The sequence below is a fragment of the Orcinus orca genome, chromosome 5 (assembly GCF_937001465.1).
Source record: "Orcinus orca chromosome 5, mOrcOrc1.1, whole genome shotgun sequence".
Taxonomy (NCBI): Eukaryota; Metazoa; Chordata; class Mammalia; order Artiodactyla; family Delphinidae; genus Orcinus; species Orcinus orca.
The window spans coordinates 146,672,415-146,687,616 of NC_064563.1; the positions used below are offsets into that span (position 1 = coordinate 146,672,415).

The 15,202-nt window shown below is 56.9% G+C and overlaps 1 protein-coding gene across 2 annotated transcripts in view; it reads right to left on the reverse strand.

Moving 5' to 3' along the window:
• Positions 1-4,788: 4,788 nt before the first annotated feature.
• The window catches only part of SIK1 (salt inducible kinase 1), a 94,988-nt gene continuing 84,574 nt past the window's right edge, over positions 4,789-15,202 (reverse strand). Inside the window, exons 4-15 of one of the 2 annotated variants that reach the window (XM_004264661.3) lie at positions 14,978-15,094; positions 12,325-12,388; positions 12,013-12,174; positions 11,751-11,875; positions 11,533-11,656; positions 10,637-10,860; positions 10,250-10,399; positions 9,704-9,826; positions 9,368-9,584; positions 8,591-8,866; positions 7,669-7,900; positions 4,789-7,196 (exon numbers count right to left, since the gene is read on the reverse strand). In XM_004264661.3, the coding sequence (XP_004264709.1) occupies positions 6,812-7,196; positions 7,669-7,900; positions 8,591-8,866; positions 9,368-9,584; positions 9,704-9,826; positions 10,250-10,399; positions 10,637-10,860; positions 11,533-11,656; positions 11,751-11,875; positions 12,013-12,174; positions 12,325-12,388; positions 14,978-15,094 (2,199 nt within the window). In that variant the 3' untranslated portion in view covers positions 4,789-6,811. The remainder of the gene's footprint in view (positions 7,197-7,668; positions 7,901-8,590; positions 8,867-9,367; positions 9,585-9,703; positions 9,827-10,249; positions 10,400-10,636; positions 10,861-11,532; positions 11,657-11,750; positions 11,876-12,012; positions 12,175-12,324; positions 12,389-14,977; positions 15,095-15,202) is intronic. The other variant, XM_033418408.2, reaches the window with a different exon arrangement.

Genomic DNA, 15,202 nt, shown 5'->3' on the forward strand with positions numbered 1-15,202 from the left:
GGACAGAAAAGTTGAAAGTATAAAACGTCTAGAAGGGAGCGAGGGCATCTTCTTAACTTTGGAGTAGACAGAGCTTTCTTAGGACACAAAAAGCACTGACCATAAAAGATAACGTGATAAGTCAGACTTCATAAAAATTAAAACCTTCCACTCGACTCTTCAAATGAAAGGCAAGCCACAGATGGGAGAAATATTCTCTGAGTGTGTGTGTACATACATATATATATATGCATATGTGTAGATACACATATATATGTGTGTCTGTATGTATATGTACATAGGCACATATACGTCTATACACACATGTGACAAAAACTTATATGCAGAATATATAAACAACTCCCACAACTTAATGAGAAGAATTCAAACAACCCACTTAAAAATTGGCAGACTTAAATAAACTTGAAAAATAGAACGGCCGATAAGCACAGAAAAAGTTGTTAAACATCACCAGTCATCAGGAAAATGCAAAATGAAATCAGAAAAGCCGACCTATTAGCATGGCTAAAGTTGTAAAGATTGACGCTACCAAGTGCTGGCGAGGATGCAGGGCAGCCACACATTACGGGTGGGAATGTGAACTGGGAAGAACCCGAGTGTCCATCGACTGGTGAGTGGATAAACACACTCTCCTCCGGCCCATCCACACCGTGGAACTCTACCTGGCAGTGAAAGGGCTGAACTAGTGATGCCCACGACACCTGGACGGGTCTGCAGGTAATTCTGTCAACTGAAAACAGCCAAATGGAGAACACACACCGTATGACCCACTCGTGGGAAATTCTAGGAAATGCAGACTAACCCACAGAGATGAGAGCTGGACCCAGGAGAGGCCCTGGGGGCTCTCCAGGTGATGAAAACGTGTGTACTGATTTTGGTGGCCGTCACACCGTCTGTGCCTTGTGGAAGCTCGTTGACTACACGACAGGTGCGTTTCACTGTGTGTCGGTCACAGCTGACTGGCTCTGGGGGCACCTTGTTTCTGGGGGTTTGCAGCCCCTGCTCTCCTCACTGTCTTCAAACCTCAATCCAGTGGCACCTGGAGCCCCGGGCTTCTCACATAACCCTTTGCTGCTGGAGGTGGACACACTCGGTGAAGGAGGAAAGATACCTTCCCCTCCGATTGAACCCCCAACCCCCCAAACCTGCTGGGGAAGTGCGGCTGGCCTGGAGCTCGTGGGCCTCATCCCAGCACACAGCTCCTCAAAGACAACGGGGAGAGTGCTGTCCCCAGAGCCTCCTGAGTGATGTGTCTAGTCTTTACAGAAATCACCTTCAAATAAATGAAATGATGATAATTAAAGAGTGAGTCAGACCGAGGCCCAGGAGCTCCCCTGAGGGGAGGGATTGAACATGCTCACTCTTTTTCTCCCCACCCCTCCCCCATCCCACCTCTCCCCCTTCCCACCTCTCCCCCTCCCCCTCCACTGCCCTCCCAGCCTCACAGTAATCAGCTCAGATTCCAGGCCCCTCTGGTTTCTGCCCTCTCCTCTCACCGTGGACAGTAGCCCACAGAGCCAGACCTGGAAAACCTCAGGTGGGCCCGCTAAGACATCCCCACCCTGGATACCCTCTTCAGGACGACCCTGTCAAGGACAAAGGTCGTGCCACAGGCTGGCGGTGCCCATCCCCCGGCCCCCACCCCACCCCCGTGCGCATCTGGAACTCCCCGCTGTTATTCTGGAAGGAAAACTCATGGGCCAACACTTTTCCTTCCACCCCCAAGCTAGCCAGTTCCTCTTAGGTCAGGTTCAGTCCCCACCTCGGAGGGAGATGAGCCCCGGCTCCCCAGCCAGGAACTTCCCTCACTCTCCGAACACTCCGACCCCGCCGTCCCTACCGTCCGTGCCCCCTACTGCCCCACAGAAGCCGCTCTCACTCCGAGGTGCCCAGAAAGGCTTCCTCCCAAAGCAGGGCAGGCTCTGGTACACACCGTCCCGTGGCCCGGCCGGGAGGGCGCTCCCAGCTCTGGGCAGCAAGTCACACCGACCACGGCACCTGGCACCTTCAGGGCGAGGCCTCCTACCTCTGCGGGAGGATTCAGTATTTTCAACACCAGTGTGGGGATGAAAGGGGGCCAAGCCTGGGCCCCCCGGCCCCCTGGCCCTTCCTCCCTGGTGGACACATGCCCTCTGGCTGCGGCGACCCTGCAGGGACCCTGCGGGGCACTGCTGGGCGCTCCCGGTGTGCCTGGAGCTGTGCTAAGTGGTTCCCGGAGTGTTTAGTGGTCACACCCCCCTAAAGGGCATCACGAGGCGCGATGCCCTGAACACAAGAAAGACGACTAGAGCTGCCCACACACAGATGTGCAGTCGTGTGCTAAGGGACGTGCCAGAGACTGGCTCGGCCCCGCCGCACCCCACGCCCCACGCCCCACCAGGAACGCACCCATCCACAGCGTCAACTCCTCGCAAAACACCCGAGAAGGTGGGGTCGTCCAAGGTGCAGAAATGCTGGGAGAGCAAGACGCGGTGGCGGGGCCTCGAGAAGACCCTTCACGCACCGCGAGCCTCGCCGAATCCCACGGCCACTGGCCTCCTGTTCTGGGGGGTGGGAAAGTATTCGTGAGCAGATCTGTAAGCCCAGGACAGAGTTCCGACATCCCGTGGGTCTACGTGAGGCTCCCTGCGCCGGGCTCATCTCCAACCTGGGAATTCTAGGAAGTGTTACATCACGAGAACAGTAACACCACCACCACCAATAATAAGAATGGCCACACCATCCGCTCGGAGACAGCAAGCCAGCTCGAGAACAGGGGCTCACTCAGCTGCCGGCTCTTTGCCGAGGGGCCACGCAAGCCCGCCTGTGCTCGGGCCCGTGGGAGTGGGAGTCGGATGAGATATGAGGTCCTCACCAGGAGCTGAGCGTCTGGTTGGGAGCCAAGACACAGGCATGTCAAGTTATTAACACGGCACAAACACGAAAGCCAAATACGTCAAGAGGTCCAGAGGCATTTTGCTTGAGCTCTTCCTGGATTATAAGACTCTCCGTCCCAAACAGCAAACTGGATTTTCTGGATTTCCCTTTAGTCTTCTCGACAGCAAGCCACAGGGCCTGAGCTCAGTGGCCGAGCCGGCCCCCTCCTAGGTGGGGGGACAGAGGCGCCAGGGCGCAGAGCCAGCTCCGTGGGCCACACCCCAGGGAGGCCCGAGCAGGGGTGTCCCCTTGGGGTCGCTGAGCTCTCCTGGGGGCACGTCTGACCCGCCCTCCTGCCGGAAGCTGGCCTCACGGCTCAGTCACTGTGAACCTAGCTCCCGACCTAAGATGCTAAAACTCTTCTTCAGCAAGCCCCCAAACTGCTGAGACTCCCCAGAAAACAGGGAGCCTTTGGCAGGGGGACTCCTTCCCACGGCCGTGAGGACCCCTGCCGCTCAGTTCCCGTGGGCTGTCGGAAGGGCTCGGCATTTAGGCAACATGCACGTTATTCCCAGAATGTGTGGAAACAGACTCCGAGCTTCCCCGGGATTCCCCGTGGATCTCACCCTACGGCCGTCTCGCTCGCTTGCCCACTCCTGGCCCCTGGAGCCCCTGCTGTCTGCTGTGCACCTCTCAACCTGTCCCCCTGAAAGAATCTTTCTTCTTTTCATTCTGGTTAAATACACATAAACCTTACAATCTTAACCATTTTTAAGTGTACATTTCGGTGGCCTTGGGTACATTCACGTTGTTGTGTAACCATCTGTTGTGTAACCACCATCTGTCTCTAGAACTTTCCGTCTTCCCCAGACTGAAACTCTGCCCCCATGAAACACTCCCTCCCATCCCCCCCGCCAGCCCCTGGCCCCCACCGTCCTGCTGTCTGTCCCTATGAGTCTGGCTCCTCCAGGGACCTCACGTAAGCGGATCATACAATATTTGTCCTTTTGTAACTGGCTTATGTCACTAGCATAACGTCCTCAAGGTTCATCCATGTTATAGCAGGTGTCGGAATGTCCTTCCATTTTAAGGCTGAATAACATTCCATTGTGTGGATGGACCCCATTCTATTTACCCATCCATCCACTGGCGGATACTGGGTTGCTTCGACATTTTGGCTACTGGGAATATGCTGCCACGAACGTGGGTGTACAGATACCTGTTTGAGACCCTACTTCCAGTTCTTTGGGGTCTGTGCCCAGAATTGGGATTGCTGGACGATACGGTCCTTATTTAACTATTGAAGGAACTGCAATACTGTTTTCCACAGCAGCTGCACCACAAGCAACGCACAAGGGGTCCAATTTCTGCATCCTTGCAAACACTTTTGTTTTTTTTTTTGATAATGACCATCCTAATGAGTATGAAAGGGTTCAAGAATTTTTTAATCAAAAACGATTTGCCAGGCATCAAAATGAAGAGAACCCTTTGGTCTTCTGGCAGCCCCATCTGCCCTATTGCTAGAAGGTGGTGATGCCAACTTGAAAAGACCAGGAAATAGTTTGGCTGTGAGATTCTTCCAAAGCCTTGATTTCTAGGTGGATTCAGAGAACATTATGGGTGAAGAGTGAAGCACGAATGGTGCCCTGGGAGGGAACGAACCAGCTGAAAACACATCTGGGTGTCAAGACACCCAGCCGATTAGCAGAGCTGCCACCTGGGAAGGGGTCTGAGCGCCAGCGGGCCTTCCGCGCCCCTAGCCGGGGCCACCGAGCGCCCGTCCCTCCTAGCAGGTCAGGGCTTGGGCCTGCAGCTCGGCTGGGCGCGGGAACCGGCACCTGGCCCTCTTCTCCGAGACCTGAAACTCATCGAACCTGGAGGAAGCGGCTGGGAAGGAAGGAGCCCCCCACAGAGAAGAAGCCGGAGAAGGAGTCAAGGTTTCTTCCCCAAATGTTTTATTTAAATATTAAATTAAAAAACATACATCCACTAATCATTTGGCGTACATCTCTCATGTGAACATAGGAAATAAAATAATTAATTCAGTTATGGTAAAAAACCCAAACTATGTACATCTTCATCGGACGGCGTGGTGCCTCGGGACAGGCTCCCGCGTCCAGTCCGCGGGACAGCGCTGCTGAGAAACCCGCAGCACACGCGTCGCAAACACCGGACACAACACGACACACGTCTTGACGGTGACGGGAGGAAACGCTGAGAGTAAAGTGCTTGTCATGGCTCTGAGGCCTTTGATCAACGGCGTTAGAACAGATGCGGCGTTAGAACAGATGCGTTAAGGAGGGAAGCGGCCTCGGGGGAGTCAACGGTGCCTCCGGAAGGCGGAGGCCGAGGCTGGCGCCCCAGGGCCTCCGGCGCTCTCCTGGCCCAAACCTTCCTAGTCACAGGAGGCTTTGGTGACTCCTTGGCAGCCAGGTGCAAGGACAGTCCTTCGTCCCGCTCCTGGACACAGCTACAGAGCAGCGGCGGCGGGGCCGGCGGGAGCGGGCCACACGCACAGACCCGGGCCGCCTCCCCGGCCTCTGGCGACCCGGCAATCTTTGGCTTCTACACGTGCCACCTTCCCGGTTCGGCATCACCTGGGCCTAACACTGCAGGCTGCGAGAGCCGACACAAGCTGAAGGCACCTGCGCTGGTAAAGGGACGGCGCTGACTGGCCACAGGGATGGGGAGGGACGGTGCTCCTCAGTCCAGCGGCCTCTGACGGACCGAGCCGCCACCTGAGTTCACCTGCCAGGTGAGCACGCGCCTGGTCCGCTTGCTGCTGGCCCCGCCTCCACACGGACCTGGTGCCGGAGCTTGGTTACGTTACCAGAGAGGGAAGTTCACACCAGGAACACAAAAACGTAGTAAAAAGTATAAAAAATAAGTAGTGTATGTTTGTCTCCTATGTATACACATGTACAGTATTCGCTTTAAAAAAAGAACAAAGCTTGAACAGCACTGACCTGACCTCTCACTTCATTTTCCTAAAACGGAGGCCCACCAAGCGCAGGGCCCGGACAAGGTGGGCCGTCCCCCGACCGCAGGCGGCCCATCCCTGTCCGTCCCAGCATCACAGAATCGCCATATTGCACGATCCCCACTCCACCCCAAGTCAGTTGTTCTTTTTGGACCCTGATAATGAAATGCATAAAAACTTAATTAGCAGCGGAAATAAGAGGTGCAGGAGGAAGAGACTTCCCCAGCTCCCTCGGAGGTGCCCTGGGGCTCCAGGCCAAGTGACGGGGCGGGGGCGGGGAGCCTCCACCTCGCGGCCCCCCCACCCCAGCCAGGTTCCTCTTTGCAGCCCCTCCGAAGAATCCTGGAAAACCAGCTCCCGAGCAGTTTATAAAACGTCTCCTCTAAAATAAGAAAAACTATCCTCTGGATTCTGATTTCAGGGGAGAGAATTCCAAGAATTTATAGATTATCTTCTTTTGGGCTGGACGTTAAGAGCTTTTCAAGAACTGATACGTAAAGCAGAAAGTTCACAGTTTTCAAGTGAAGCCTAAGTGTTCCAGGAAGTGGAGAATTGTGAACTAAAAAAAAACCCACTAACACATGCACGCGCACACACACGCGATGGGGACGCACGGCTCACACCACGGTTTCCTGGGGGCAATCGGCGACCCCCTCCCCACCCCCCCACCCCGTGACCCTGACCACAGCGCTGCCAGCTCCACCCGCTGCCCTCCTCCCGCTTCCCATCCACCCGCCCCAATGACAGGCCCCTGGATTATTATTTTTCTTCAAAAAGTTTCCAGTCCCTACTCGGAGTTACAGTTGCTCAGTGCAAGGGGAAAAAAAAAAAAATCAAACAAAATATAAACTAAAAAGCCAAAACACCAAACGTATTGCTTGTTTTCCTGCTGAAAAGTTCTTGGCTTTGAGTCCGGAAACGTCTTCACATACTCTGAAATTATTGCTTCGAGAAGTCACAGCCCGGCCGGGCCCCTCACTGCACCAAGACGAAGGTGCCCGGCGGGCCCGAGGTCAAGTCCTCCATTTCACAGTCCCCCTGGGGCAGCCCCGCGGGTTCCAGGCTCGGGGACAGCGTGGCGAAGCATGGCTGGGGGGCCACGGCGGCAGGGCCGGGGGCCGTGGAGCTGCTGATGCGCAGGTGGGCGTCCAGGAGCTGGGCGGCCGACGCCACGTGGGAGCCCCCGGCCTGCAGCAGCGGGGGCGGCAGCAGCAGGCCGGGCCCCAGCCCCAGCTCCTTCCGCAGTCCCGACACGAGGAGGGCGCCATCGCAGGGGGAGAGGACCAAGGGGGCTGGGGGGGGCTGGGCGGCCGGCTGGCAGCCGGGTGGGGCCGCCGGGTGGTGCTGTAACTGGAGCAACCTGGCCAGGCCGAGGGACAGGGAAGGCAGGTCAGTGCTGGCCGGCGCGCGGCTGCCCCCGCCACCCGGCCAGGCTCCCACACGATCGGGTTTCCACCCGCCAGGGCTGAGGGCCCGCCCCGTGGAAGTACGGGCTGGAGCTGCTCGGAACACGCCACTCTGGGCGTGACTCATCCCCTGAGCAATTCCTGGCATTTCATTCCCCGTCTTGCTTTCGTAGCAGCTCAGAGATGCCAACCAGACGTGACATTCTTACCCGCCGCCCCCTCCCTCCCCCACTGCGGGCCGATGCTCCCCACCCCCGCCCCCCAGCTACTGGGAAGGAGCCGCACAGATCTCCCCCAGCCTGGGCAGGGCAGCGCTTGTCTGGTTACGTGCAGAAGCGGGAGCTCAGGGGGTAAGGCCGCTCAGAAAAGCCCAAGCCACACGAGCCCTGCCCAGGCCCCGGCGCCAGTGCCACGCGGGCGTCTTACCTCTGCTGGTGCAACACCTCCTCCAGCAGGCTCCTGCCCTCCCGGCCACCAGCCCCGCCGCCGTGCAGGCCCGGGCTCTGTGCGGGCAGCTGGAAGGTGCTCAGGCCGCCCCTCGAGGTCCGGCTGGAGGAGGGCTGGCACACCTGGCGAGCCAGCCCCTTGATCTTGTTCAGCCCCAGAAAGCCTTTGGTCCTCGCGTTCTTCCTTAGCTGCTGCCGAAAGGCTTTCAGCCCTGGGGACAGGCAAAGTCAACAGGTATACGGACCCGTCCACCAGCCCTGGCCTGACGGCCCATCGCTTGCTGGGGCTTCCAGACAGCAGGGGAGTATGCGGGGCCGAGTGGTGTGAACGTGGTGGGATGAGGGGACCCGCACGCCTTCCTACAGGGTCAAGGGGCCCTCTCGTCACCCCATCACTTCACGACAGCCCCTCTCCTGGGGCTGGGACATCAGTCTCTTTTGGGTTTGGTTTGGGACAGCAGTTCCAGCCCTGAAGAAGCACACGTCTGGGCAGACAGTGGATCCTTCGTGGAAGGAGGGCGTGAGCAGTGCAGGGGCCTCGGGACGGGGCTGGGGCCCCACAAGCCCTGCGAGGTGCCAGGAGACCCCGGCCGCCAAGTATGGCTTGCCTTTGTGGTGGGTGCCTCCCTGACCATCCTCCTCCAAGTCCGGAGCTGATGCCCGCCACCCAAGCATCTCTTGGGCTCTTAGGACCAGCTACTAGAGGCCGTGTGAGCTCATCCTAGAAGCCAGGGTGTCTAGAAGCCGGGCAGCAGCTTCGGCCTGCCCAGGGAGCACAGCTGCTCCACCAGGACCAGCTAGAAGAGGGGTTTGCCACCTGCCGTTAAGGACAAAGTGATGCCCCCCGGGGTGCACACGGGTCTCCCAGGGAAGGCAGAAGTGGGCGCGAAAGGGGAAGTCACCTTGAGTGAGAGAGGTGTCTGACGCCCTCCGGCCCTCCTGGAAGCTGACGGGGAGCAGGGCGGCTCCTCCCAGGGCCCCCTGCGCCTGCAGCACAGGGGTGGCGGACTGGGTCCCCAGGAGTGGCGAGGCCAGTCTGAGCGGAGAGCAGGCGCTCAGCAGCCCCTGAGCGACCGGGTGTCCGCTGAGCCCAGCCAGGCCGTCACCCGCAGAGGTCAGGCAGCTGTCGGAGCTGGTGCCTTCGGAAGGACTGGCCGCGGAGGGGGAGACAACGATACCTGCAGAGCAGCAGGCGCTGCTGAGGCCAGACGCACCCGGGGACGCCCGACACCCTTTGCAGCAAGTCCAGGTGCTCTGGCCCCGGAGCTTCGCGCCTGCTGCGGCGTCTCCCGGGCCCTCAGATGGCCTGTGGCCCACTGACGGGGCAGACAGCTGTGCCCTCCCCACCCCTAGCCTCAACTCTGGGGGTAGGAAGTCTGCGACAGCCAGATGCCCCCAGAGTCCAGGGAGCCTCGACGGGCAGCACCACGGGGCTGGGGGCACGGCTACAGCCAACAGGTGGCGCTTGGACCTGGGACACAGAGGGGCCTGGGCTGAGGACCTGCCCTGCTAGCCCCTGAGGGCAGCTAAACCCCACGCTGTCCCTGCCATTCGAGGGCCACCGGCGAGGTCTAAGTATGGTCCACGTGGCCTCGGGCGATTCAGGAACGGCAAACCTGAAGACGCTGCCCGTCACAGCCCACCCGCCGGGCATGTCCCTGACCCACGGGGACGCTTACATGGAGGGATGCGCGGGGAGAAGCAGGTGGAGACCTCGGCCAGCGTGTGTCTCCGGCCGGTGCTGCCGGGCGGGGGCCCCCGTGCGACCTGCTCCTCGTCCAGGCCCGGGCCCCGCCTGGCCTCCTCGCTGATGGCCGTGTCCAGCAGGCTGCTGGGGGAGACGGAGCGCCACTGGCATACACCGTGGCAACCGGTGTCCACGGGGAAGAGCGAGGGCTGCGGGGACACACGGAGGCCGGTGACCCCAGCGCTCCGTGAGGCCCGGCCCGGGGCGTCACCAGCACTGGGAACCAGACGGGCCCACCCCGGACACCGCCTGCGAGGCGCTCGCACACCTGCAGTGAGCCGTGGAGGTCACAGTCCAGCTCGGCCTGCAGGACAGACTGCCCCAAGGTCTGGGGCTGCGCGCATAGCAGGGCGGAGCGGAAAGCGTCACCGGGGGGGCCTTCCTGAGGCACCTGGGGGCCAGCAGATGAGGACAGAGGCCGTGAGGGACAGAGGCAGGGGACGACCGCAGCAACACAGCGTCGCGGAACAGACCGGGCTGGCTTCGCGCTGACTTAACAGGCGTCGGCCACCAGCTGCGGGCTCAGGACACGTGTGTAGCCCCCTCCAGTGCCTCACCGGCCGAGTGGTGGCACCAGGGGCCGTGAAGGAACAGGGGGTGGTCGGGCGGGGCCTGACCCCTAGCAGAACGGCTGGCACCCCCCACCCCGCTTCACCACACGGGACCCCCTGCCAGTGCCTAACGGGAGGGGGTAGGTGACCTGGGGGCTCAGCCCGCGTGCCCGCCCAGCCATGTCCGAGCAGGGTATTCCTAACTTGGGGACACAGTCCAAGGCAGAGACTCAGGGCTGGGTATCGAAGGCGCCGTCCCTCACCTCAAATCCGCTGAGGTCCGAGCTCCGGGGCCTCTGTTGCCAGGCGTGGCCGGGGCGGGCCGGCGGCTGGGCGAGCCGGAGCTCCTTCAACCGCTCCAGGAGGAGGTAATAAATGGCAGCGAAGTGGTTGTAGCTGCTGTTCTGCAGCGACTGCGGGCAGAGAAGCGGGGTCAGAGCGCAGCCGGCGGGGGGGCTCCTGAAGAGCCCGCCCCCGCGCCATTCTGGGGTGGCCAAGAACACCCTCTCCCGTGGGCGAGCCGCCCTTCGATCAGCCGCGCGCCCGTTTTAACCCGGCTGGCGAGCGCCCGCTTCCCCCGTTCAGCGGCCCACCCCACCCCCGACCGGGAAGGCGCACCCTCCCCATGGCAGGCCAGGCCGGCGGCGCACCTCCACGGTCCTCTGCCGGTCCACGCCCAGCGTCTGCATGATGCCCAGTGCCTGCTCGTCATAGCTGCCCAGGCTGGAGGCGTAGCCGAGCAAGGAGAAGACCGGGCAGGTGGGCTGCCGCAGGGCGGGGTCGGCCCGCATCCACCTGTGCTCCCAGATCTGGCTGATGGTGATGCGCTTGGTGGGGTCCACGGCCAGCATGCGGCGGACCAGCGTCTCGCAGTCTGGGGGGCAAGGGAGGCGCGCTGAGCCCGCGAGGGCCTCCTGCACGCGTGTGCCCAGCGCCCACCTGGGTCCCTGCAGGGGACATGGCTCCCCTGAATGTGGCGAGCAGACAAGTGACCGTCCCAAAGAACGCTGAGGCCGGGAGCGGTGGCCTGGGTGTCACAGACCTGCCGCTAAGGAGGGCCACGGGTCGAGGGATCAGGTCCCTGGGGAACGTGGTCCTAACACCCACCAGACCGAGCACCACCTAGACTCCCCCACCCTGCTGTGACCAAGCACGTGAGGAAGCAGCTGTCCAACACCTTCCAAAGTGGAAGGGAAAAGCACAGTGTGGGAGGGGTGAGACTCAGGGGACGGGGCCAGCACCCCGAGTGCTGTCGCTGGGCCCCCAGCCGGCTTCAGAGCAGCCGCGTAGGCGTCAGCTGGCCCTGTAAGTCGGGCACAGAGAAAGCAGCCAGTGGGTTGGGATTCTCTCGCAGGCATCGAGTAAACACCCCACAGTGACATGGGCCTGGCTCCCAGGCCCGACGGCAGACTCAGAAGACGGTCAAGCAGGCATTTCAGGAAATAGATTCCTCCTCATCCCCCCAAAGTCTCATCCTGGTTACCCAATAGCTCGGGCAGCAGGCTGGTGACCGCACCCGCCCAGAGGAGGCCGGGCACTCACCTACCTCGAGACATGAAGAAGGGGATGCGGAACCGGCCCTCCAGCACCCGCTGCCGCAAGGCCGGCAGGCTAGGCCCGTCGAAGGGAAGAGACCCGCAGACGAGGACGTACAGCACGACGCCCAGGCTCTGAGGAGGACCAGACTTGAGTCAGCGCCTGCGCCCCGGCACCGGTGCCCCCCGAGCACCCGCACCCCCCAGGCACTGCACCAGTGGCTCCTACCCAGATGTCCAGCTGGGGGCCTTCGTACTCCTTCCCCTCGAAGACCTCCGGGGCTGCGTACGGGGGGCTCCCACACCACGTGGACAGAGGCTCTCCTGGCTTATAGAAATTCCCAAACCCGAAATCTGAGAGACAAGGAAACAGGCGATGAAGTTGCAGTGCAAACGGCAGGGCCGCAGTTTCAAAGGCTCGTGCAATACGGCATGGGGCCCCTCACCGGCATGCACCTCCCTCCTGCTGGGCGCGCTCCTGGGCCCCTCACCTGCCAGCTTGATGTCCATGTTGCCGTCCAGCAACAGGTTCTCGGTCTTGAGGTCCCGGTGGACGATGTTATGGCTGTGGCAGTATTCCACAGCTGACAGAATCTGCCAGAACTTCTTGCGGGCTTCACTCTCGCTCAGGTGCCCGGTGGAGGTCAAGTAATCTGAGGACGGACAAAAGGAAGCTATAGCCCCAAATCCAAAGGTCCGGCCGCCGCCTAGGGCACAACGAAAGGATTCTGGGGAGACCCAAACACTGGAGGGGCGATCAGGACATTTCTTTCCAACAGATACTAAGAATCAGCATGGCTTACCAAACATTTCTCCATTTTTTGCGAATTCGGTGACAATGTAAAGCATATCCTTTGTTTCCATAACCTAAAAAAATAAAGACCTAACGTTTAACCACATAAAGGGAACATACCAATGGTATAAATAATCTACTTGAACCCCAGTAAATTTTTAACTTCTCCAGAATGAGCATGTTCGTTATTTTAAAAAAGGAAAGAAAAGAAAATCTTCTGCAATAAAGAGACAAAGGGGATCCCTATTCAGAAAAAGTTTTTTGGGGTGGGATAGGGAGGGTGGGAGGGAGGGAGACACAAGAGGGAAGAGATATGGGAACACATGTATATGTATAACTGATTCACTTTGTTATAAAGCAGAAACTAACACACCATTGTAAAGCAATTATACTCCAATAAAGATGTAAAAAAAAAAAAAAAAGGAAGAAGTTTTTTGAAAATCAGAGGTGAGTTCCTCACTAACCTATCCATCCTGATACACCTCTGCTTCCCAAAAATATCTACTTGTATTGGAACTCTCCTCTATGGTATTTTTAACTCACTTTGCCTCACCCAAAGTGAAGGCTCTGCAGGCCCCAGCAGTAAGAGATGGCGAGAGTTCTGTGAGGCCTTTCTTCTAGAAGCCTAGCAGGCAACAGATTATCCAAGCCAGGGCCGGCACGAGCTGAATAATAGATAACAAATTCCCCGCCCCACTTGCGTTACTGACCTGATACAGGAGGCTGTGAGAGGCCAGCTTTGCCAGGTAAGCTACAAAAGACTCCTCGCCTACAGCAAACTCCTCGGCGTGTGTGTCAATAACAAGAGCCAATGTCAAACACACCTCAGAGGTTCATTTACTGATCGAGAATTTTATTTCACGATGAAAAAAAATTTTAAGATTTTAAAACATAACTAATTAAGAAAGGAGGTCAAATTCAAATCTTTGGTACTGAAAGGAGTAAAACAAACTCATGTCTGTGTATTTTAAAATATTTCAGAGGGACACAGAATACATCTTTACAGAAAAAGATCTCTTCAGGGTTCAAAATATAGTTATTCCCTTAAAAAGGCACTTTAAAGACAACTGCCTCGAGCCACAAATCTAACAAGAAAAGCCAACACAATGCAGTTTCGCTACACTAGTAACTACCCTTGCCCTGGACGTGTGTGGTAGAGTGACATGCTGTAAGTTTATCCCTTTCCTCAATTTAAAAAAGAGACAGAGGAAGAATTACGAGTCAACGTGTTTGAAGTTTTAAAAAAAAACCTCGAGGAAAGAGCTGTAGCGTCTCACGGAGGTTCTGGGGACCGGGCCAGGGGAAGAAAATTAGACACTAGTGTCAAAACCAGAGCCGTAACAATCGCTGCTACCCACTGAACCCTGTCTCCAAACAGTTAAAACAGCTCATGGAATGATGAGAAAATTCACCCCCAGAAAAGACCTCTACCGTCTGGCTCACTGGGCTCCTCCCGCACAGGGTCAGCGGAGGACAGGAAGATGAGGAAAGCTCTGGCTCATCCCCCTCGTCAAAGTCAGAGACAGACAGGCTTCAGCCCACTCCTGTGGAAACAGGCTGGGCACATTGCTCAGGCACTGACATCAGTGACCATGGAGGAAACATCTTATCTCGGCCTGACTCAAAAATGACAACAGAAACAAAACACGAACTGGAGTGCACGTGACTCGATCTCGGCACTTAACGATGCTGAGTAAACTGTCATTAGAGGAACACGAGCCCCATGACTCCACCTCATCCTTCACCGTAACCCAGGGCAGCAGCCTCCCCGGGGGGTCATTTCAACCTCAGTCCTCTCCCCTGCCACACTGTACAGCTTCGCCTTGCCAAGGGCACACACACATCCCCACACCGTCCCATATTCATCTCGGATCCACAGGGTTTCGTGAGAATCGTCAAAAGGAACTTATACCCAACACAACTGGGAGTAATATCAAACATTTGCAAAGAACTTATCCTTCTGCAAGTAGACCCGAGTTCATTTTGCAGAAGCACCTGGCTAAGTAAGAGATTCCTTTGCTGTCCTAATTAAATCAGCACTTAGTTTCCAAAGATACAATTTATTAGTTTCAAGGAAGAACAAAAAGCAAACCAACAGACGGACAGGGTGAGGCACGTTCTTAAAGCAGATTAGACGGCAAGTTCCTTTTGCTCTCACCGCAGCAAAGGCACCTCATCTCTCCGTTTTTGATGGAAGGGTTGAAACGGGATAGACAAATGCTCACTGCAGCCTTCGCGCAGATAAGTTTACGAAAACTGGTAAGAGCAGCTGGTTTTAAAGATTAATAATTATCTGCAAAGGCAGAAGAGTCTAGTTTCACTCAGATTCGTCCCTTCACACTAAATGGTTGACTTGCGGCAATGCAGAGATCTAGTTCTTTGTTTTCATAGTAAATTTAACAACCGACCTCCACGCATTCAAAACTGGAATGAGTAACACTACCAAACAAAACTTTAATGAAGCAAATCTGAATTATGATCCAAGAGCAAGAAAATAATTGCACAGCTTACAGAAGTCAATCTGTTCACCTTACACAATCAACCCCCTGACTCCTACAAACACCCAAAAAGAGGGGCAACCTTCAGAGACTTAAGTTGTTGAAAATTAAAAAAATGATACACTTTGCCAGAAGTAACAGTGGAAGGCAAACTTGCGTCCTTACCTGATAAAGCTTTATGATATGAGGATGACTCAGAAGCTTCATGATCTGAACTTCACGGTATATTTTTTCCAAATTGCTTGAATCTAATCGTGTCTTGTCGATTATTTTTATTGCAACCTACAAATTTTTAATAGATAAAGGATATTTTGTTTGAAAAAGAAAAACCCTCTCATTTAAGCTAATTTACACATTTCATTTTCTGTAGGTTAATTTCTAAAACACTTT